Source organism: Gorilla gorilla, chromosome 5 (genome assembly GCF_029281585.2).
Source record: "Gorilla gorilla gorilla isolate KB3781 chromosome 5, NHGRI_mGorGor1-v2.1_pri, whole genome shotgun sequence".
Lineage (NCBI taxonomy): Eukaryota > Metazoa > Chordata > Mammalia > Primates > Hominidae > Gorilla > Gorilla gorilla.
In genome coordinates, this window is record NC_073229.2 from 62,888,063 (window position 1) to 62,912,899 (window position 24,837).

Sequence of the window (24,837 nt, forward strand, 5' to 3'; positions counted from 1 at the left end):
AATCACAAATTATATTAGTTTGTCCTATTTTGATAACCCTTATAATTGAAGTTCTACGTAGGAAACTTTATTACTATTTTAAAACACACCCATAAAACATTACTGAAGTGGCATAAGTGACAGCCTCACAGAACTGGTGATGAGGACAGAACAGAGCTTTGCATGAACTGCATCTACCAGGGAAATTAAAAAGCATTACAGGAGGGAGGGGTGAATTCAGTGCATTTTAATCCAGATCGGAGATTAAGCCATAACTCTTCACACTTATAAATTTGTTCTTTATTACTTTTCATAATTAAGGAGAATTAGCTAAACATGATAAATTGGTTCTGATGTGAAAACTAGTGTAACCAACTATACAGCTTACTACTGACTGGTAGATTCATATAGTGAAAATCTAATATGATTTTTAAATGGAATGGTAATTACATTCTATGCATAAAATGTAGTGAATCTTTTGATATTTAACTTTGAATGAACAGAGAAATGAAAGCAGCTATATAGCCATCTGAAATCATTACTTTTTGAACTTGAAAGAGATATTGACAGCATCATAACAGCAACTCAAACATAATTTGCAGTTGGCACAAATCTCTACTTACTTCAAATGTGATTTAACTCAACCTGGAAAGTGAGGATTAAGGAAGCTTAGGATATGAAAAAGTTTGCATCTCTCTGGTAAATGTGAAATTCTTGGAAATTTTCTAATCCATTTCTCATCTCAATCATGCCATTAAATAGCCCCATTATTAACGACAATAGCAACTATTATTACTGTTACTAGTAACCTAGGGAAGGGACGCTATGTTCCAGGAATTTCATTAACTCCTTCATATATATATAATCTTTATGATGCTTTATAACTACAGTAAAAAGTAAATATTAGCATTGCAACATAACAAAATAAAGAAACTAGGAGTTTGAAACCTTTCTCTAGTGACAATTTCTAATTTGTATTGCATTGAATCATATAAAATCACCAATATTCAATCATTTATAGCCTGTAAATATGTCAATTTCATTTGGTTCAAACTTATGTAAGAGTTGGTTTAAATAATTTCTCAAGTGTAATTCAACTTTAAAATTCTATGACTTTATTGTTCTAATCTGTTCTTGAAATAGTAAAATCGAAAGCTTTATATAGATTTTAGATGATGTATTTTCATTATTTAACATAGTATATAATCTACATGTACATAAACTTCAGGGAAAAACAGTCAACTCAGGCCTAAGCTATCCACAACCTAACAAGTGGAAAAGAGTGGAAGAAGGTGAAATTAAAATGAAGCACAGGCCTAAGTGAAGCACTGGATAAGAATTATGCATTAGATGAGAGGATATAGATTCCACATGGGAACAACAGGTCAAAGAAAGACGAGACAAAAAAAATGATTTAAGTAAAAACTTCTAAATGTAGTTTATTGCCAGTCTTATGGTAGTATTCCCCAAATGAAACAATATGTACCTACTGCCAAAATAATCTAAAAAATGTCCATCATTATTGGTAGTTGATATTCAACAAAATATCAACAGTAAATATTCAATAAAAATCTGTATTGACTAAGGGAGGTTTCTTTTTTAAAGAGTCAAAGTATATCATAATAAGTCTTGTCAAAAACACAGCTTCACCTGCTTCGAGGTTCTATATTCAATCTTGATATATATCTATCAGGAGATAATAGCTAGAAATAGTCCACAGTCCCAAAATAAAATTTTGAGGAGCTGAAAGGACTGACATAACTGATACTGAAAAAATGCTGTAGGACAAAGAGAGTGTAGTATAATATATATCAGGCATCAATCTTGTGGAACTTGTTATCCTATACATAGTGAAATGATGAAAAGATAACACTGATCAAAGATGGACTTCAAAAATTTTTGACTGACAGAAATCTACAATACACAAATAATCAAAAAGGAACTGTTCTGGTTGAATTTGGGGTAGGGATCTCAGAGCCCCATCTTCTTCTCTTCCTCAAATATGAGGTGTCCCTGAACATTCTTTTGAATACTGGTGTTTCATGGACCATGCTAATTTGAAAGCCACTGCCTTAGTCAGGAAGTTTGCTACAGGACACAAGTGTCAAGCCCAGCTGTGAGTTTTCTGGCTTCCCAGAAACTCTAGAGAGAGAAGTCCATGCCCTGAAGGAGAATTGACAATGGCTCACAATTTCTTGAGCTGCCACAGAAGCAAAGGCAGAGGAAAGAGATGTGATAAGGAAAGGGGGGAGCCCACCTAGCTTAAGATGGGCCAGCACAAGGCAGCCCTGTGCAGGCTGTGAGAGGCTTCCAGCCACTTGCTGATTTGTGAGAAATTCAACTGTGGCCACACAAAGTCATGCCACTGACATCTCAAAGAGATCCACTGTTACAATTACAGGTGACTGTAGCTACAATGGGTCCCCAAAGGTTCCTGCTATGCAAATACAAATATTGATGAAGATAATACTGCTGTCCTTCTACAAAACAGTAACAACACTCATGTTTCTTCTATCTCTAATGATAAAAATATATATACTGTGCAAAAAGACATACAGGTTTTTATAAACTGAAAGTCTGCCCTTGTATCTTCTTCTCTCCAAACTCACTCCCTTCTTAGAAAGACCTATCATTAACAGGGAAATTAATTTCATACTGGACAAAGACACTTATGAAAAAACTGGACTGCAAGGTCATCCATTTCAGTATTCTTGCAGAAAAATCATGAAATTTGGGGCTGGGTCTGATAGGATTGTGGCGGTCCTCTCTCCCACCTCAACAGCTACCACTGCCTCCAGATGCTCTAAAGATGGCGAGCTCTCTGGGTTCCCAAGCGTACAACACGCAGAACTGGGAGGGGGTGGACTTTCCTGTTCTGTGCCAGGAATGTCTTGCAGAAATCTATATATATTAAATAGCCAAAGAAAAAAGCAGGAAGGAACGCAAAATTTGTGCCAGGCCATTCAGTGTTTTGCTTGTGCCCTGGGGTCCACATGCATTTCAAGAAGACAGAAGGGTGCCAACCCCGCAGTAAGTTGAAGCATGTCTGTTAGGCCTAAATCTGAAGACCTAAAGCATGGTCTGCCCACCCAGGTTAATAATGCAGAACTGTCTTCTGAAGGTGACCTGCCAAAGTCTGATGTCAAAAAAAGAGTACTGCATGTAGAATATGTGAGAGAGGGATTTCTAGCTCTGATGGAACGTGGCCAGTTTGCCTGCTGGGGAAAAAGCCACACTGACCAGAGACATGCTACTCAGTCCAGCTTGGACCACACCCTCCTACCAAAGGAGTAAGCCCCACGTTTGCTCCTCCTGGGTGAAAGGAGAGTATAAGAGAGGAGAGGAACATCCATGCAGACATGAGAAGCCTATAGATCCAGATGATCCCCTTGCCAATCAGAATATTATGGAATCAATGATCCAGAAACAGATAAGCATCTAAAGTGGGCTTCAATCATGCCCCATCTGGACCCATCAGAGGACAAGGTTATCCTCCCCATATGTTGGTAGTCTGGATAATACCATTTCTGAGACAGATCTAAGACATCATCACTACCAGTTTGGAGAGATGCAGATTGATTACTGTTGTTCAGAGAGAGCAGTGTGCTTTCATCCAGGTTTCCACAGGGCAGGCTGCAGAAGTGGCTGCTGAGAAGTCCTTTGATAAGTTGATTGTCAATGGCTGTAGACTCAACATAAAATGGGGAAGATCCCAAGCATCCAGAGGAAAAGAAAAAGAGAAGAACAGATCACAGACTCTGGGATCCAGCTACAGCCTATTCCAGCACTGCCATGAGCTCTTCCTCCTCCTACAGCAGCAGAAGATGCATGTGCCAACTACTTCAACCTGCCCCAACATGGTCCTCCAGCTGTGGTGAACATTGCCCAGCCACCAGCGCCTAATCTTCCACACCCCCAACCCCAGGATTTAGGCCACACATATTCACCTCAATGGGACCACCCCTTTCTTTCATGACGACTCCAGGATTAATCCACTATCTTTCTCATGACCCTCAGAGGATGGGAGCTCATGCCAGAAAACATAGGAAACCCTAGCACACTATCAACACTCTGGGACTCTATGGAAGAAAGAACACTTAAAAATCCGAATCAATGAACCTTGGAATAAATGTGTTTTCCTTAAAAAAAAAAAAAAAAATCATACTGTAAATGGAATAAAACACGTTTCTGTGTCACATTTTGGGCCAAGTTTATAACCTCTATTCCAATGCTTACTTTCCTCAATTCAACTCAATAAATACATGTTGAATCCTATGAAAGATTTATCATTTATTAGAGACATGAATATAGAAATACATGAAGAATTCCAGCCCAGAATAATTATCTCTTCTTAAAACCCTCATCTCACTCTGGATATCAGTATTATCACTTACCATAATGTTTTAAAATTAGCTTCTATGTGTTAATGTACCTGACAAAACTGTAAACTCTTATTCATCTTTGTATCACTATAACCAGAGCTATACCAGTGTCAATAAATAAGTGTACTAAATAAATGAATAAAACATGAAAAAGTAAAAAGTACCTAATAATTTATTAAAGCAGAAAACCATTCAAAACAGTAAATGGCAATCTAAAAACGAAATGATGACCTCATTTACACTTTTGTTTTCAGGATAATTAAAAAAATTTAACTTCGATGTGCAAAGAACACCTCAGGGCCATTTACATATTACTTTAGATTGTGTGGCTAAAGGCTTAGCCAGATAGGGATTCCTACATATCAGAACAAAAAAATAAAGACAAGAATATTCCCGAGAATGGTGAGTCTTTTCAATAAACAGTGCTGGAAAACCTGGATGTCTATATGCAGAAAAATAAACTAGACCCCTATCTCTCACCATACTCAAAAAATCAACTCAAAATGAATTAAAGACTTAAAATCTAAGACCCAAAACTTTAAGCTACTAGAAGAAAGCACAGGGGAAAATGCTTCGGACATTGTTCTGGGAAAATATTTTATGAAATGGAACTCAAAAGTACAGGCAACAAAACCAAAAATAGACAAATGGAATTATATTAAACTAAAAATCTTCTACACAAAATCAAGAGTTAAGAGACAACCTGCAAGATGGGAGAAAATGCTTGAATTTCTTCTGACAAGGGATTAATATCCAAGGAACTTAAAAGCAATAAAATGAAAAATCCAATTAAAAAAATAGGCAAAAGAGCTGAATCAACATCTTTCAAAAGACACAGTTGGGTGCAGTGACACACACCTGTAATCCCAGCTACTCATGAGGCTGAGGGGGGAAATGGCTTGCACCCAGGAGTTTGAGACCAGTCTGGGCATCATAGCAAGACCCTGAACTTAAAAAAAAAAAAAAGACACACAAATAGCCCACAGTACATGAAAAAACTCTAAATGTCACTAATCATCAGGGAAATGCAAATAAAAACAACAATGAAATAATCACCTCACCCTAATTATTAGAATGGTTATTATCAAAAACAAGGTTATAATTAATAATACCAAATGCTAGCAAGGAGGAGGAGAAAGGGAATGTCTTATACACTCTTGATTGAAATGTAAATTAGTATAACCATTATGGAAAACAATAAAAAACTAAAAATAGAATTACCATGTGATCCAGCAATCCCACTACTGGGTCCACATACAAAGGAAAACAGTATGCCAAAGATATATCTGTGCTCACATGTTTATTGCAGCAATACTCACAATAGCCAAGACATGAAATAACTGAAATGTCCATCAACAGACGAATGGATATCAAGAATGTGGTATATATTCACAATGAAATACTATTTCACCATAAAAAAGAAGGAAATTCTGTCATTCGTGGCAACATAAATGAGCTTAAATGACATTATGTTAAGAGAAATAAGCCATGCACAGAAAGATAAATATCACATGTTCTCACTGATACATGAAAGGTAAAAAAGTTGGCCAGGAGCGGAGGCTCACGCCTGTAATCCCAGCACTTTGGGAGGCCAAGGCAGACAAATCACCTGAGGTCGGGAGTTTGAGACCAGCCTGACCAACATGGAGAAATCCCATCTTTACTAAAAATACAAAATTAGCCGGTCATGGTGGTGCATGCCTGTAATCCCAGCTACTTGGGAGGCTGAGGCAGCAGAATCGCTTGAACCCGGGAGGCGGAGGTTGCGGTGAGCCGAGATCGTGCCATTGCACTCCAGCCTGGGCAACAAGAGCGAAACTCCGTCTCCAAAACAACAACAACAAAAAGTTGATCTCATAATAGTAGAGAATAGAATAGTAGTTACTAGAGGTGAGGAAAGGGAAGTGGAGAGAAAGGTATAGCCAAAGAGTTGTACAGAGATAAACAGCTAGATAGAAGAAGTAAGTTCTAGTGTTCCATAGCATTATATAGTGACTATAATAGTAATAATTTATTGTATATTTCCAAACAGCTAGGAGTGGATTTTGAATATTCTCAACACAAAGAAATCATAAATGTTTAAGGTAACAAATATGCTAAATACCCTGATATGATCATTATACATTGTATACATGTGACAAAATAACACACTGTACCCCATAAATATGTACAATTATTATGTGTCTATTAAAAATGATAATAAAAAACAAAAAAAAAACCTGGCAGTGAGTTTCATTGTTTTTATTTTCTACTCACATCCCCTGTATTGAACTCAAAGGGAGTATGAATCTAGGAACTGCTTACCAAGTATAGACAAAAAGAATTAAAAGAGAAGTCTTCTCCTTCTTTGACAAACAATGGGGACCTCATAGTGGCAGACGGTTGGGGTAGAAAAATTTGACAATGGGTAGAACAAGATAATTTTTTGGGGAATGAGGGAACTGTTCTGAATCAATTTTAGTTATGGTTGTAAGACTACACATTCGACAAAACATAAAGAACTGAAAAAAGAAAACAAAACATAGATTTTGTTCTATGTAATTTCACCAAAAAATTTAATATTATAAAAAACTAACAAATATAATGTATACTGGTTACACAGTATTCTACAGTAAGGGAATATTAACACTTAAAAAACAATTTGCCTACTATTTTTCCCTTTCTTCTCAAGCATTCAAACGTACAAGTTTAAGAGAGACACAAAAGAGGAAAACGTACAAGTTTAAGAGAGACACAAAAGGGGAAAAGCCAAAAACAGCAGCAGAAAGCAATAAGAATTAAGGAGAGAGGTGACCTCCTGTCTACAATATGGGGGAGAAAACATTTTATGTCCAGCCAAGTTACCTGCCAGCTAAAACAAAACCAACAAAAAGTCTTCAGAAGAGTCACAATAATGTATTATATAAAATATCCACTTTTAAAAAAATTATTAGACATGCAAAAAAAACCCCAAAAGAATGACACCTAGTAAGTAAAAAGCAGAGTCAATATAAATGGCTTCCAATGTGGTACAGTTACTGAATTTAGACTATAAATACTTCAACAAAGCTATTATAAAGATGTTGACCGGGTGTGGTGGCTTACGCTTGTAATCCCAGCACTTTGGGAGGCTGAGGCGGGCAGATCCCTCAGGTCAGGTGTTCGAGGCCAGCCTGGCCAATATGGTGAAACCTTGTCTCTCCTAAAAATACAAAAAATTAGCTGGGCGTGGTGGCACACCTGTAATCTCAGCTACTCAAGAGACTGAGACAGGAAATCGCTTGAACCCAGGAGTTGGAGGTTGTAGTGAGCCGAGATCATGCCTCTGCACTCCAACCTGGACGACAGAGTGAGACTCCGTCTCAAAAAAAAAAAAAAAAAAAAAAAAAGATGTTCAAAGAGTTACAGGAAAAAACTGATCTTAATAGGCAAATGGATAAAGAACTACAAAGAGATTTAAATGAAGAGTACAAAACACACACATATAATTTGTCATGACTACATGATATTCCATGGTAAAAAAGGACTGACTTTTTGAAAATAACTGTTCTCTATAATTCTTCCTTTCCTCTAAAGAACTCATTCTGACATATGCCTGGATATTGTAGAGGTAACAAAACAAGGTTTTCCTCTAGTTAGGTATATCATTCAATGTAATATTTAGTGGAATCTGGACAGGATGAATCTCACAAATAGGCATCAAAACTATCATTCAAATATTAAATGGGTAAGGAGAGGTAAGTGTCTATTGTAATAAGAGGATTTCTCATTATAAGTAAAGGCACATACTATTTCTTGTTCATACTAGTGTAGCAGTCATCAAATAATGTTCCGACTTCTATATTTAAAATAGAATATAAAAGTATGTATCCATAATTCAAAAGGGGTTTATAACCCACTAAGATACATTTTCAAACAGATACTGCAATAGAAAATACTATGGGCTACACTGAAAAAAACACTAGCACTGACTAAATAGCATATTAGAGATGGCAGAAAAAATAGTAAACTTAAAGGTAAAGCCATAGGAATTACAAAAGTCAAATGAAACAAAACAACAGAACAAAAAGGGGCAGAAAAAGTTTGGAGAAACACTAAAGGCCCTGAAAGTCTTGTGAAACAATGTCAAATGGTAAAACTTATGGCTGAAAACTTCCACGAATTGATACCTAGTGTTCAACAAGAAAATAACGATTTCAAAAATCACTCCTAGAGATAGCAAACTACCCAAAGCCAAAGATAAGGAAAAAATCTTGAGAGCAGCCAGAAAAAAAACTACATGTTACATACAGGGGAACAAATAGAATAACAGTTAACTTGTAACAGAAACTAATGTAGGTCAGAAAATATTAGAATGACATATTCAAAGAGCTGAAAGGAAAAGATTATCAACATAGAATTCCATGTAGGGAAGAACATACTTAAAGAATAAAGATAAAGATATGTTCAGACGAAAGAAATGTAAGAGACTTCATCATTAGCACAGCTGTACTACAAAAAAAGTTACAAGGCTTCTTCAGGATGAAGGAAAAGACTGAAATGGCGACTAAAATCCGTGAGAAGGAATAATGAGCATGGGAAATGGTAGATATGTGGGTAAATACAAAATAGGCCATATGCTTCCTTTTTTATCTACATTCCTTAAAAGCATTTGACTTTAAAGGAAAAGTTATAATGTTGTCATATAAAAATAGTAACATGCATAGGTTTAACATGAATAACAATACCACTAAAGAGTAAATATCTGGTGTCCTTATAAGACAGGAGGACACGTAAAGAAGGGGAGAAGGCTATAGAAAGATAGAAAAAAAGAACAGTCAACCTAATATTCTACATTCAGTACTTTAAAACTGTTGTGCCGTTTCATTCTAGCCTGCCTGTTTTCTGATAAGAATTCCACTATCTTTCAAATCATCCTTCCCCTATGATAATAAACCTGTCAGGCTTTAAGATTTGTATTATGTTATTATTGTTCAGCAGTTTGAACATGGATTTCTTTTAATTTGTTCTAAACGGAGTTGGCTCATCTTGAATCCGTAGATTTATGTATTTCATTAAACTTTTGAATGTTTTCAGCTGTTACATAATTATAGAAGAAATCCATTAACAATAGCAACAAAGAAGATGAAATAGTTAAAAAAACAAATTAACAAGAAATGTGTGAAGCTAAAAGAAGAAAAATGTTAAAACACCACTGAAAAACACAAAAGTAGTCTCAAACAAATGTAGATATCCCCATTCATAGAATGACTCAAGATTTTAAAGATGCAGCTCTCCTTAACTTATAAAATCATGTAATCTCAATAAACATACCAATGAAAATTTTTATTAGCTAGATAAGTTGCTACTAATATTCATGAGGAGCAATAAACATACATGAATAGCTGGGAACATACTAAAAAAAAGAAAAACTACAAGGAAGTTTAGCCCTAATAACCATTAAAATATACTATAAAACCTGTAATAAATGCCATACTAGGATATACATATACTAAACCCTTAGTATAGCATATACAATGAGAAACAGACACCTATATATATAAATTTAGTATATTATAAAGAAGGCATTTCAAATCACTAAGGAAAAGATAAATTTTAAAATACATGGTGATGGTAAAACTGAGTTCCCATTTGAAAAAGGATAAAATTAGATCCATATCTCACAAAATAACAGGAATAAACAACTATATGAATGAGCTAACTATAAAAATAAAATCATACAAGGATTAGAAGGCTACATGAGTGAATTCCTCTTTAAACATGGTACAGGCATACCTCAGTGATACTGTAAGTTCAGTTACAGACCACTGCAATAAAGTGAGTCAGACAAATTTTTTTTTAATGTTTTAACTTAATTTTTGTGGGTACAGAGTAGGTGTACAGTCAAATTATGAGGTTACTCAGTGCATATAAAAGCTATGTTTACACTATACTATAGTCTATTGATTGTCAAATGGCATGTCTAAAAAATAATGTACATACCTTAATTTAAAAATACTTTATTGTTACAAAATGCTAACAACCATCTCAGCCTTCAGTGAGTCATAATCTTTCTGCTGTGATGATGATGGCTGCTGACTGCCCAGGGGAACAAGGGTTTGTTTTAGATTATGCAAATTTTCGATATCATGATTGTGTTATAAGTTAATATTATAATATTCCATTGTCGAGGCTCAGCAAATTATGCATTAAACTAGTAAATTTTGTTATATATAAATTATACTTCAGTAATGCTAACAAAAAAGAATTCCAGCTGTAAATAAAATGTTTTTAAAGTGTTGGGTTACCATCCTAATAAAAGAATGCAGAGAAGAGAAACCGAATCAAATTATATATGCTCTTACCAGATTAATTAACTGAGTGTGTACCACATCTTCTACCAAAACTGCTGTTTCATGAAGAGGCCTTCTAGCATCACCTAAAGAATACCTGCAAAATAATTTTAAACACACCAATATTAAGGACTATAAAACTAAGAAAGGCAAAAAGTGAAACACTTATTACATGAATCAGTTTAGTAAGGAGAATATAAATTGTTTGCCCAAATGTCTGAATGGGTGTGCAATTTTCTTGGCCAGGTGTGGTGGCTCACGCCTTTAATCTCAGCACTTTGGGAGGCCGGAGCGGGAGGATCACTTGAGCCCAAGAGTTCATGACCAGCCTGCATAACATGGTGAAACTCCGCCTCTACAATAAATACAAAAATTAGCCGGAAGCAGTGGCATGTGCCTATAGTCCCAGCTACTTGGGAGGCTGAGGTGGGGGGATGGCTTGAGCCCAGGAGACAGAAGTTGCAGTGAGCCAAGATCATGCCACCATACTCCATCATGGGCAATGGAGTCAGACCCTGTTTAAAAAAAAGACAAAAGAAAATAAAAGAAAGTCTTTCCCACACAAGTTGCAACTTCAAAAGAAAAGTGCAGTGTTATCTATGCTATTTCTGGATTCGTACAGTTTTTATTTTTTTTATTTTTTTGAGACAGAGTCTCACCCTGTTGCCCAGGCTGTAGTGCAGTGGCACAATCTCGGCTCACTGCAACCTCCGCCTCCCGGGTTCAAGCAATTCTCCTACCACGGCCTCTAGAGTAGCTGGGACTACAGGCGCGTGCCACCACACCTGGCTAATTTTTTATTTTTAGTAGATACAGGGTTTCACCATGTCAGCCAGGCTGGTCTCGAACTCCTGACCTCAGGTGATCCACCCACCTTGGCCTCCCAAAGTCCTGGGATTACAGGCATGAGTCACCGCGCCCGCCTTGTACAGTATTTTTTAAAGGGAAGTTATTGTTTCAAAATGCAAAATACTAGCAACTACTTCACAACACTGGCAACCAGCAAATCATATAACCACATCCCAATTACCAATACAAGAGCTAGTAAGAGCCACATAGAAAGGTATAAAAGTGTATGATGTAATCAGCTTTGAAAGTTGGTAAGAAAAATTTATGTAAATACCATTGAATATGACTTGGAATTATATAGAAGCAGATTTTCAAGAATGGATTAAAAAGGCTGGCCTTAGAATTCCTCTTCTTAAAACTTAAAAGTAGACTGGATGTGCAAAGAATACCTTCTTGGTAAAGACCACTTGAAAATGCACAATAATATATTTAAAGTATGCTTTAACCAGCAGTAGGGAAGACAAAACCAAAGTCAGACAAGATGAAAAAAGAGTTCTATAATAGAGTACTGAACCTTCAAAATTTATTCTGAAGGCATCTACCTAATCACAGTAACCTACAGTCTATACTGAACTAGTAGAGAATTCAAGGTATAGAAAAGAATGTGGGGACCACAAGAAAGGTAGGAAATCAGTTTGAGAATCCAATATAACATTGAGAAACCTAACATAAAGTGATGGTGACACCCTCAATGTGTGAACTAGGAAAATACCCATTCCAGAGAATGCACTTTGCCTACCTCACCCGAAGCTTTGAGTAGGAGAGGAAAAAAATCTTCCCTAAGAATTGTTAACTATAAATTCACTTCCATGGTGCTAGAGTATCTGCTGCCCATATAGCCTTAAAAAAAGGCCAAGCATTAATTTAAAGTGATTTATATTGATAGTGCCCACAGGTACCTTGTAGAAACAAATGCAACTCATTTGTTGAAGAACATATTTCGAACAAATAACTGAAAGAATTCCCATGGATGACATATCAAGGACCATAAATTCAAAATCAAAATTCACTACATGTACCAGGAATCAAGTGATCAAGAATGAGAGTGAGCAGGACCAACAAACTGCAGAATCAGACCTACAGCCTATACATACCTGAATAAATAAGTATCTATTAACTATAGTAATTTATGTTTTTTTAAAAGAGAAATGAGAAGTATATGTAGGACAACAAAAATCTTACCAAATGCTTAGTCATTTTTGAAAAAGTACTAAACAGAAATAGAAATGAAAAATATAATAGCATTTAAAAAGTTAATGGAGAAAAGTTATCAATCTGATAAAGACCATATATGAAAAACTCACAGCTACCATCCAACTTAATGGTGAAACACTAAAAACTTTTCCCCTAAGATAAGCATTAACACAATGTCCAATTTTGTCACTTCTATTCAACATAATACTGTAAATTCCAGCCAAAGCAATTAGGTAAGAAAAAGAAATAGGCCAGGCACAGTGGCTCATACCCGTAATCCTAGCACTACTTTGGGAGGCCGAGGCTGGCGGATTGCATGAGCTCAGGAGTTTGAGACCAGCCTGGGCAACACAGTGAAACCCTGTTTCTACTAAAATACAAAAGAAATTAGCCAGGCACGGCGGCATGCACCTGTAGTCAAGGACTATAATTGTCATGATTAGTTCCTCCTTGTTTTGATATGTGTGTGTATGTGTGCATGCATGTGCATGTATCTCATATGTATGTGTGTATCTCCTTTATAAAATCCTATTGCTTGTATTTTTTCTAGAGAACTTTGACTAACATAGCCAGGAAAGGAATAGCTCAATATTGAATAAATATATTAATATAACTACATTAATTTAGAAAATGAAAAAAGACAACTTACATAATCATTTCAACAGATGTAAGAAAACCACTCATCAAAATCCAGCAACCACTCATGACATAAACCTTTAGTAAGCTAGCACCACAAGGAACTTTCTCTAATTTGATAAAGTGAATCTGCTAAGACCCTACAGGAAACCACATACACAGAAGCATTTAAACCCTTTAAGAACCAGATCAATATAAGGATAACTATTATCACCACTTTCAGTCAATATAATATTTAAGATTATAGTCAGAACAATAAAACAAGAAAAGACTAAAACTATAAAAGTATTGGAAAAGAGAAAACTACACAGTCCTTATGTGCAGATAATATGAGTATCTACATAGAAAACCAAAAATCAAGAAACAAATTATTTGAATTAATAAGTTAGCAAGTTTCTGGCTATAAGATCAATCTACAAAAAATCATCATTAACATAAAGGTAGAAGATGCAATTAAAAGTAAATATAAATTGGTTCTAAACATTATATGAGATGGTAAAGAGACAGGAATAGTCAAAACACTTTTGAAGTATAAGATGGGAGAGTATTTTCTACAGGACTTAATATAAAGCTACAATCATTAAGATAGTATGTTATTTGGTGCAAACAACCAATAGAACAAAAAGAGAATAAAAAGTCCACAATAAAAAGCAAACTCCACAAAGGCAAAAATCTTTTGTTGTATTCACTGATATATGCATTATTTAATTCTTTGGAATACTTGAATAAGGTTTTCCTTCCATTATTCTAAGTTACTTCGACTGTCACTGTTAAAAAAAGTGCAAAGTTATCAAAGCTAAATAATTGGCTTAACCATAAAACTACAAATTCAATTGACATCTATAGTAAAAAAAAAATTAAAAATACTTCTTGTATCAATAAAAGACACAAATTGCCTAAGCTTTTATGAGAAAGTTAGGCCTTTGTACTAAAAACAGTTTTCATGAGCATACACATGTAAAGTAAGTACCTAAATTAGTTACAATGACTGGTATCAGGTGTATCATTTGATGAGTATATTATTTTAATTTTCAGGGTTATTGGTACTTCAGTTTTTCTCCAACAGCTTTTATAAATAACTTCTGCCATTTTTCCCCTCATACACAGAAAACTAGATATTGTTCTAGTCATTTTTGGAAAACAGAAATGAAAACTGCTGTACCTGGCCACAGTCACTTCCTTTTTTGCTCTGCAATGTATGTACTACTTGTAAGCCACTTAAAGACAGACAAGTAATTGATACTTATACAACTATTTTGATTTTTTTCCCCTTTGAAGACCTATCTCCCAGTGCTCTGATGTCTTGACTGACTTATCCTGGGTCTTGTCCTAATCAATAGATTCTGATACCCTATTCATTTACATACTATCTTGATGCCTGTGACAATACCAGTACTGCCTGACTAGCGTCCACTAAAGGTCTTTCAGGAAACCTTCTGAAAAGGCTGCCCCTCTCCTGGTCTCCTGCAGCAGTCTCGTTGCTATAACACACAACCCTCCATTTTAGGAAGGACTGTGACTCTGGCAGCCATGATTATAACTAAGGCCAGAGCAACTTAATAATGATCGGGGCAGAGCAACTTACACCCTATCTTCTCATGCAAACAGTATCGGCTTTATTCAATCCTGGGATGAAATGTCTCACTTCAACCTAGGGCAACTGACTCTGCAATCCGCTTGACAGGTGCACAGTGAAACTATGAAACAAACAAGGGCATTCATGAGATGAAGTTAAACTTTTTATTCTGTATACTTATACTGGGATCCAGGAGGATGAATGCTGAACAAAACCATTGGATACTGTTTCAAAAAGACAGCAGAATTTATGACTAACACTTTTAACATTTTTGTGCTATGTATATGCCCAATACTATCTAAAATTAGGGGAGATCCTTCAAATAGACATCTATTAAAATATACAATAAATGTCTAGTCATTTTGCTCTCAAAAAACAACAGAACCCCTTTTCAGTGGTTTCTAACATCAGCTTTTTTAAAAAAAAAAAAGGAGAAAGATTTCTTAAAAATGAAGGAGCTTTACTATCTTATGTTGAACCCACATGTGACATCTTTGGTTAGTAATCTATGCCAAGATGCTACCCAAATATAGCAATACTCTTTTAATCTCTCTATAAATTCTAAAGCATCATTTCATTTGCTAAAATCTTTTGCTAACCTCTGGACCCTATGTAAATGCATGTATTTGATGATGTATCAATTGCCCTATTCTCCTCACATCTACATATCCCCAGCTGTGAAAGGCAGTCAACTCCAAACTCTTTTAATGGCATAAACTGTAAGGGGAAAATAAATACTTTTTGAGAAAGTATATGTAATGTGTGTACATATGTGTGTGTGTGTTTCTTTTCAAGTTATACAAATTAATATAATAACAAAACAGCATAAAATAAACACAAAAGAGAAATATCAAAGGAGGTAAAAAATAAAACAAATGATACTTTTTTTTTTTTTGAGACAGAGTCTCACTCTGTCACCCAGGCTGGAGTGCAGTGGTGCGACCTTCGCTCACTGCAACCTCCGCCTCCCGGCTTCAAGCAACTGTCCTGCCTCAGCCTCCTGAGTAGCTGGGATTACAGGCGCCCGCCACCATGCCCAGCTAGTTTTTGTATTTTTAGTAGAGACAGGGTTTCACCATGTTGGCCAGGCTGGTCTCGAACTCCTGACCTCGTGATCTGCCCACCTCAGCCTCCCAAAGTGCTATGATTATAGGCTTGATCCACTGCCCCCAGCCAAAATGGTATTTTTAAAAATATATTTTATTTATTGGTGTTAGAAAATCTTTTTGCATTCACTAACATATATACATTATTGTTATCAGCATGACCAATCACCCTAGTTTGCCTGGAATTGAGGGGTTTTCCAAAGTGTTCCCTACCAAGTAAATCAGCCTAATTAGTACTAGAAGGTCATGGCATACATTCCCCCTTCCCTCCCCGCCGCAAAAAAAACAAGCAAGAAAACAGTTTCATTTGTTAAGGGAATGAATTAACAATAAATAAAACTTGTATATTTGTTTTCAAACAATTACCCTTATTATTTCAGTTCTAAAGTCTCAAAACAGAAACGAATAGCATATGGGAAATTTATTCCTTCATCTGAAGATAATGGTTTTCTATTCTCTGATGTTGAGGATGAAGTTCATGAGAGTCAGTGGATGAGTAGGTGCCCAGCTGACATCTCACTGTAGTTACGGCCCCCCCCACCCCCACTCAGGGAAAGAAATAGCACCAAACTAAATGACCAGCCAGAGATTTGAGCCCAGAAAAACGGATGAAGTTCACAGGGCTTGTATCCAACTAAAAAGATTACAATAATGCTGCTAGAAGTCATACTATATTCTGGCCATCAGCTACAAAGTAGGAAAAGTCAGTAACCATGAAAATATCCTGGAAGTTAGATGATCTGGTTCTAGTTCCCACTATGCTATTAAGAAGTACTGCAATGAGCAGGTAACATCTCCTGGCACCTCAGTTTCTCAGCAGTATAAGGAGGGGACTAGATTAGATAATTTTAAAGAAACCCTTTCAGAAACTTTATTTTGAATCAAATATATCTGATTCAACTATAATTCGTAAATCTTAAAGACTTTCTTCAAGAATGGGGCAACACTGTTATGAGAAAATCAAATCGCACAGAGTAAACTGTGGGAAAATCATGAAATTAAGAAAAACATGTTAAAAATGAGTAACAGAATGAAATAAATAAATAAAAATAATTAGAGGAAGGAAAAGAAAGCTATAGTTTATCCCTGGCCTTATATGTGGAAATAATTTCTAAGAAACATGTCATTGTTCCTTAAATTAAAAAAAAAAAAGGTGGGGGGTGTTGAACATATTATCACGGAATTTTACATTATTCTTTTTCAATTAAAAGAATTTAACAGGCCTAACTTTGAGTCTAAAATACTTGTTTTTAAATTTCCAAGCCCTGATTAAGAATAGAGGGGAAGGACTGATTAAGTTTCTAACAGAGGGGAAGGACTGATTAAGTTTCTAACAGAGGAGAAGGGCTGATTTAGAGGGGAAGTGCTGATTAAGTTTCTAACAGAGGGGAAGGGCTGATTAAGTTTTAATTAAAGAGATTCTGAAAAAGAAGCAAAGGGGATAAGTTTGGTGATGATCTGTGAGACAGCCTGCTGGGCCAGTCACCAAGCATACAAGGCCTACAAGCAGATCTACTCATAAAGCATCTAGAAACCAAACATAAAGAAAGGATAAAGAGATGTTTCTTTGCTGCCATGTGTACATCTTCTTGGATGCTGAGTTGCTTTCAATACTTCCCACTGGCTACAGACTCTAATGTGGTTAAATCATTCTGGATACTCCGGTTAAGTAATTGCTGTTGTCTTGGGAGCTAGTCACTTTTTTTTTTTTTAATTAGTTCTGGTTTTTTTGGATGTTTTCCTACCCCAGGTAATTGACATTACTTTAGAATGGACACTGTGTGACTATTGCTTGGTTTAAGAAGGCTCTGGGTAACTTGCTGTCCCCAAAAGAAAGGTTTTTTTTTTTTCCCCCTTCAAAGCATTTTTTTGATTACACTTTTATAGACTAGGTATTACTATAATACCCAAGAATTTCTCCTAAATGGAATTAGAGTGAATAGCAGGCTACAGCCCTACCATACACTCTAGTCAGCTAAACTAGTACTAGATGATATATGTGAACACAGACATCATACTGTTGTTTATGTCATTCTTACCCAATATCTGTTGACACTGATTTGTCCACTATCCAAAGTGGGGAATAAAAGTGCAGAAGTTTGGCCGTGATCAGTCATTTAATGCAACTGGAAAGTTATAAACACTACAAATTAGCCTTGCTCTTCAAATTTTAACAGCTCTTTCACAAATCTATGATTTTACCCACCTGTTTTCAAAGGAAGAAATGAATTTTATTAACAATAGCTCTAAGAAACCCCAAGTGATAGGTAAATCAAAATATCAAATAAGGCTGGGCGTGGTGGCTCAACCCCAGCACTTTGGGAGGCCAAGGTGGGTAGATCACCTGAGGTCAGGAGTTCCAGACCAGCCTGGCCAACATGGTGAAACCCCACCTCTACTAAAAATACAAAATTAGCTAGGCATGGCGTGGTGGTGCATGCCTGTAACCCCAGCTACTTGGGAGGTTGAGGCAGGAGAGTCGCCTGAGCCTGGGAGGCAGAGGTTGCGGTGAGCCGAGATTGAGCCATTGCACTCCAGCCTGGGCGACAGAGCAAGACTCCATCAAAAAAAAAAAAAAAGAAAATCAAATAAACATCTAAGACAACAGATTTCCTAGCAGTGATGATTTTTCTCATTGCTTGCTTGATTTCTCAACAACCATTTCCCCATTCCCCTTCTGATAGTAAACATTCATATAATTTAACTGAACTTTGAAAAAACTTTTAGAATTTTACAAAACACCATGAAATAAATATAAATATGTGAAGATATATAAAAAGCAAAATTAAATTATTTATGATATAAAATAATGCTGATGTAAAAAAATACAAATATACTAATATACATATATGTTTAAAATAAAAGATAAAACAGTATAAAATTTTGAAAAGGTAAACACATAATACCTATAGGTATTAATCACTCAATCAACAAATATTGACTGATTGCCTGGTATGTGCCAGGCACTGCTCTGGTTGCTTGGAACATATCAGTGAACAAAACAGACAAAAAATGAGTCAAGTTTATATTCCAATGAGGAAAGGACAATAAACAATATAACTAATGAATTACTAAATAAATAATTTGTATGTTAGAAAGATGAGAGAAAAAAACTTAGAACAGAATCATGAAATGTAAAGTATGCAATGGGCAGTGTGAAATATTAAAACATGTATTTATTAAGATCTGATGTGTGAAAGAAATAGCTTTAAATAGAAAAAATATATAAATCAGAAAATTTTTTTAAAAATCAAGATTTACATAAGCTCATCCATAAATATTTATAAGAAAGCTCATAAAATAAAACTCATCTACAGTGCATGAAAATGTGCATCTGAGAAAGTTTACAAAACTAGCAGAATATCTCTATGAATTTCTTCTAACAATTTACAGGGCATTTTTCCTCATATATCCTACATTTCTAAGAAGCAAATATTCCCATCTTCAAACTCTTAATAGATAGCAGCATAAAGCAAATTATTATAAACCGTCCCTATTTGAGGAACAGGAAAGATCTATATAGCAATCATTGAATGTTAGGTCAAAAAATAATCTAAAAGATTATGTAGTCCTTTCATTTCGTTTTAAACAGATGAAAAATGAAAGTCCAAGAGGTTAAATAGCCATCTCAAGGTCATAAGTCCAGTTAGAAGTAAAACTAGGACTTTTACCTCATCCAGAACTCATTGTACAACAACACGCTAAATGAACGTCTATTAAGCCTCCAAAACATTTAATGGACTTTACTATCTTAGTTTGACTGAAATTTAGTCAAAAAACTAACTTCCTATAACATTGAAAACAGATACACTGTAATCACAAAAACACCTCATAGTCATAGAGGACTTTTCTCACCTATCATTTAAAGCAAACTGTAAAGCATGCAAACAGGAAAGTTTCTCCCATGTTACATAAACATGGAATCAGAGAGAGTCAAGAAAGTTAAGAGATTTACCCGGGAAGTCAGCAACAGTAAGCGTCAAGATTACTTGGTATGAGATAGTCACAGAGATAAGAGAATTTTGTACCATCAGATCTTTAGAAAATTATCAATATAAAATGGATATAAATATGGCATACTGCAACGACATTTTTCAGATTGACAGTGTTCAGAAGAAAAAGTATTTTGTAGTTAAATGAGCTTGGAAAATGACATATTTTATTCTTCTCTAGATTTGCAATGCATGTTACCATACTAAACACTCTGAGAGGTTCTGAAGAAAAGAAACTCTTGATTTTAAACGTATTTACTGTGTATGTAATCCTTTTCTAAGCCCATGGAGTTACATAGCATTGAAAAAAAATTAGGAAACACTGATTTAAACAAACAAACAAAACAACTTCCAAAATAACTTAACGACTTTAGTGAGAGGATTCCAAATAAAATGCAACTTAAGATTTTAGAACTTCAAAGCCGAGTTCTGCAGTTTCTAACAATGAGATGATGATGGTGGTGATAATGGCAAACATTGTGAGCTTTTTAAAAATGCACTTACATTCAACGAATATTTATTGAATACTGGGTCTACATCATGTCAGGCACTGAATATTATACTAGCTGAGAATTTTCAAAGTTCCCACAAACTTAAAGACATGACTGATTTTCTGTAGCCATGGTAATAAACAGCCACCAGAACCAGGAACAGACTCATTCCAGTAAACACACCCTTGAGTGCCAACCAATCAACAACATTCTCATCTCTCTTATTATAGATTATGTCAACTCCAGAACACGACCAATCCCTGAACTCAATGCTTCCTGAAAACCCGAAAGATCAGCAGCCTTCCTTGCTAACAAACTGTGCTTGACCGGCATGTATCTCTCCTTTATGATAAGAAGAAATAAATCAAGTTTTCTGTTTTTATTTCAGATACTGAATGACAGGCTCATTATTTTTCACAGCATTTAAGGAAGTTTGCCCTCACAAACTAGTCAGCCTAGCCTCCCTTCCTCTCCTTCTTCTCACATTTTATTTTGAAAGATTCCTAACCAACAGAAAAGCTGAAATAACAGTGGAATGAACACCTGTAAATCCTTCACCTAGAATCACCAATTGTTAACATTTTAGCACAACTGTGCACGTTTCTCTCTCTCTCTTAAAAATTATACACACATACACTTGTATCTTTATCTGTATTAATTTTTCTTTAAACAGTAAGCATGTATTAAGTGCCAGGTATACTTATATATGTCATTTAAACCTCTTAAAGACCCTGCAACACACTATCACTATGCCTGTCCCTCTGCATCTTGGAGAGATATTTGTTCCAGTAAGTGAAATTCTGGGTTTTTAAAAATTAATTTCCATATGCTGGGATTAGCTTTGTCCCCTGGAACTGATGAAATGACAAATCCTTTTACATGACAGGTCTTCAAAAGTATGAAGAAAGCTTACTTTAAAGGTCTGGTTTTGTTTTGTTTTTGCTAAACAGCATCTGTTTTAAACAGCTTTATTGAGATATCATTTACATACCATAAAATCCAGTTGTTTAAAAGCGTACAATTCAATAACTTTTAGTAAATTTAAAGGGTTTTACCATCATCACCACAATCTAGTTTCAGAACATTTCCATCATTCCAAAACAATGTCTCATGCCCATTTACAGTCAGTCCTATTTCCCATCCTCAGCCAAAGACAACCACTAATCTACTTGAAGAAACCATACATTCTCTCTAGGCTTCTTCAAGGTTAAAGACTTCCTATTTCTTATCATTTTGGTCTCAATGTAAATAGCATATCTTTGAAAAGACTTTCCAAAACTACTACCACTTTCAATTCTCACTTGAATCAGAGTAGTTCGGCATTTATTTGATTTATATATTAAGGTCCTAGCCAAGTTTTCATTAAAAAAAAAAGTTATAAAACTTTTAGTAAACAAACCAAAGGAATGCAAACCTCTAAGTGTTGAACAAGTCATAGGCCAATTATAAAGCCCTGTAGCAAAGAGATATCCTTGAAACAACAGATCCAATAATCAACACTTTGTGGGCTGGGAAGAGTTGATCCAGGTTTCAAGCTGTCTTTGTCTGAAATATAACTCTCCATCTCATCCAGCAGAACATCAGGAGAGATGACATCAAATATCTCATTTAAATTTTTACTCTACAACTGTGACATTACCTTAATGAAAGTAAAATTATTTTATACTGATATCAATTGTGAGCTCATGCAAGTTCCTAATAATTATAGATTCCAAAATTTTTCTTGAGATTGATGTCAAGTTCATCAGGGTATAATGACTAGAATCTCCTTCACCCAACATTTTAAAAAATGAAGCAAACTCATGCCAAAATTACAACTTTATTACACTTCCTTACAAAGCATTCTAGAAAAACCACCTGACAATAATTAATACCACTATTGTACATAATCTTTTTCCTAATGTAGTTGTATTTGCAAAATCTAATTTGTCACCAAAAACAATGGCTTTGGTCTCAGAATATGAATAAAACTATAAATTAAAAAATATGGAAATAATGCAACTTCAAAATTAATTGTGTAAATATCTGTGACTGCCAGTAGGAGAACACATAATATATTCCAGTTGTACTACATAATATATTCCATTAGTTTCTTCACAAAGGGCTTTCGCTTGAATCAGGACGTATATAAGACAATTGTCTTATAGTGATCAGTCACTTTTAAGAACATTAAGAAAAAGTTCATCTCTAGTCTCAACAATACTGTATTCCTCAAATAAAAATGAAATTTAGTATGCCCAGAAGAAATGTGTTTTCAGTTTGTTCTCTAGAACATGGATAAAAAAGTGATGACATGAGAAAGACATTAAGACACAACTCTACTGAGAATAAACACATAGCATACATTAAATGATCTTTTACTTTAGTATAAAGTCTATAACTTAAAAATTTGGCATGCATAAATAATAACCCTTTATAGATATTTATATACACTATTAACACTGAAACTCACATTAACCTTTAAATTTTACTATGAAAAGCTCAGTATGTACTTGTAGAAGCTTACAATGAACATATAAAGTCTTTAAGTATACTGAAAATATTAGTGAAAACATACATCTCTGTATCTACCTACTACCACCCTGTACACGATTAAGATCTTCATAGGTACAAGCTCTGTGGTAGCAAATAAAAATATTAATAGGCAATACCAGGCAATTAATTATTTATAATAGTTAATATCAATAAAACAGTAATTAAGACCCTAGCTTAGAGCCTTCACAGAATCCTACAACTTTCAAACTCCTCTGTTTATTATATAAAAGTCTTTGACATCTGGCTTCTCTCTGGTTCCACCCTTATTTCTAGCCATGCACCATTTGTTCCTAACATATCAAACTCCCTATGGACAGCTGACCACACAACAGGTTTCAGGTCTTCTCACTTTTGTACATGATATTTTCTCTGTCAAGTAAGTCTTTGTTTCTTCTTCCATTCAGCCAATGCCTTCCAAACTTAGTTCGAGGGGTACGACCCTTGGGAAATTTTCCATAATACTCATTTGCTGCTCTAGGGCATATTGCACTGATTGCCCTAACTCACCTTTCACCTCATATTATATCCATTCCCATTGCCAAGTAACTTTAAGTAGCCCTGCACTATAACCCTGAGCTCAACCCTGTTATGTTCTTTGGCCAATGGGATATTATTAGCAGCAGAGGCTAAGAAGTGCTTAAGCATTTCAACTTGCACTCTTGCACTCTGCCACTGCCATGAAAGTATGACAAGGCTAATCTGCTGGAAAATTAGAGATACATGAAGCAGAGCTCAGTCACCCCAGTTATCGTAGTTGAGTTATCATAGATCAGCTGGCAGTCAGCTGACCCTCAGATAGATAACAGAGCACAGTTGAGATTGGTGGGGTTGCCTAATCTACTGTCATACACATATAATCATAAATGCTGAGGTTTCACAATGTTTTGTTATGCAGCATTATTGCGGCAATAAATAACAAATCCCACTCCTAGATGCTTCCATAGCACTCTTCACAACCTCCTCATAGTATAGTTACATAGTTGTATAGTTATGTAGTTACATAGTCATACTTTTACATGAACTAATTTGTCTCTATTCTCCCCTATGCATTTAGAGGAAAATAATCACCTGTTATTTAAATTTGTATTCTGAGCACCTAAGAAGATGCCAGTTGTATGTGGGCACTCAATGTATGTCTAGGGAAGAGAAGGTATGAGGACGGATTCACCTCCCAACTGATTCCACTATTATCTCAGACCACAAGGAGCCTTCCCCATGTTGTGAAAGTTCAGTGGGCACACAAACTCGATACTGTTAGAGCAGATTAAAACCTTAAGCATATAGGCTTTAATATATGCTTATTATATGTATATAGCTGCCTGTTGGATGAGCACAGATGGCCACAAATTCATGCGATTTGTGGGCATAATGTTAACAGGAAAGAGTCCATAATTGCAGCACTTTGGACCAAATACAGAGTGGAATTAGGTTATGCAGTAAAAGATGCCAGGGCAGAGAATCAAAGGGTGTATTCCTAGAAAACTTAAGATTTTCACATGTAGAAGGAAAAATGTTTGAAATTTCATTAAACTTGGTATGCATTTGGGGCCAAGTAAAAAATATTCAAAAAGGAACCAGATTAATGATTTATTTTTTTAAAGGCAGCGAATACTTTTAAAAAAGAAAAGGAAAAAATGAGTCTGAAAATATATACAATTTAGAATCTGTTTAATAATGATAGTTATGACAAAATGACAATGAGTCGATTATATCCATAGTACATACTGAGGATTTACTGTTTGCTAGACACCACTGAACTGATTCAAATGTCAAAATGACTCTAAAA

At 35.3% G+C, this 24,837-nt stretch overlaps 1 protein-coding gene and 1 pseudogene across 6 annotated transcripts in view; one reads left to right on the plus strand and one right to left on the minus strand.

The window, feature by feature from the left end:
• The window catches only part of SUPT3H (SPT3 homolog, SAGA and STAGA complex component), a 557,715-nt gene that overhangs the window by 274,164 nt on the left and 258,714 nt on the right, over window positions 1-24,837 (minus strand). For all 6 annotated transcript variants that reach the window (XM_063707642.1, XM_063707643.1, XM_019030076.3 and 3 more), the window contains one exon: window positions 10,685-10,769. In XM_063707642.1, coding sequence (XP_063563712.1) covers window positions 10,685-10,769 — 85 coding nt within the window. The remainder of the gene's footprint in view (window positions 1-10,684; window positions 10,770-24,837) is intronic.
• On the plus strand, window positions 2,789-4,035 carry LOC115935001 (pre-mRNA-splicing factor RBM22-like; annotated as a pseudogene).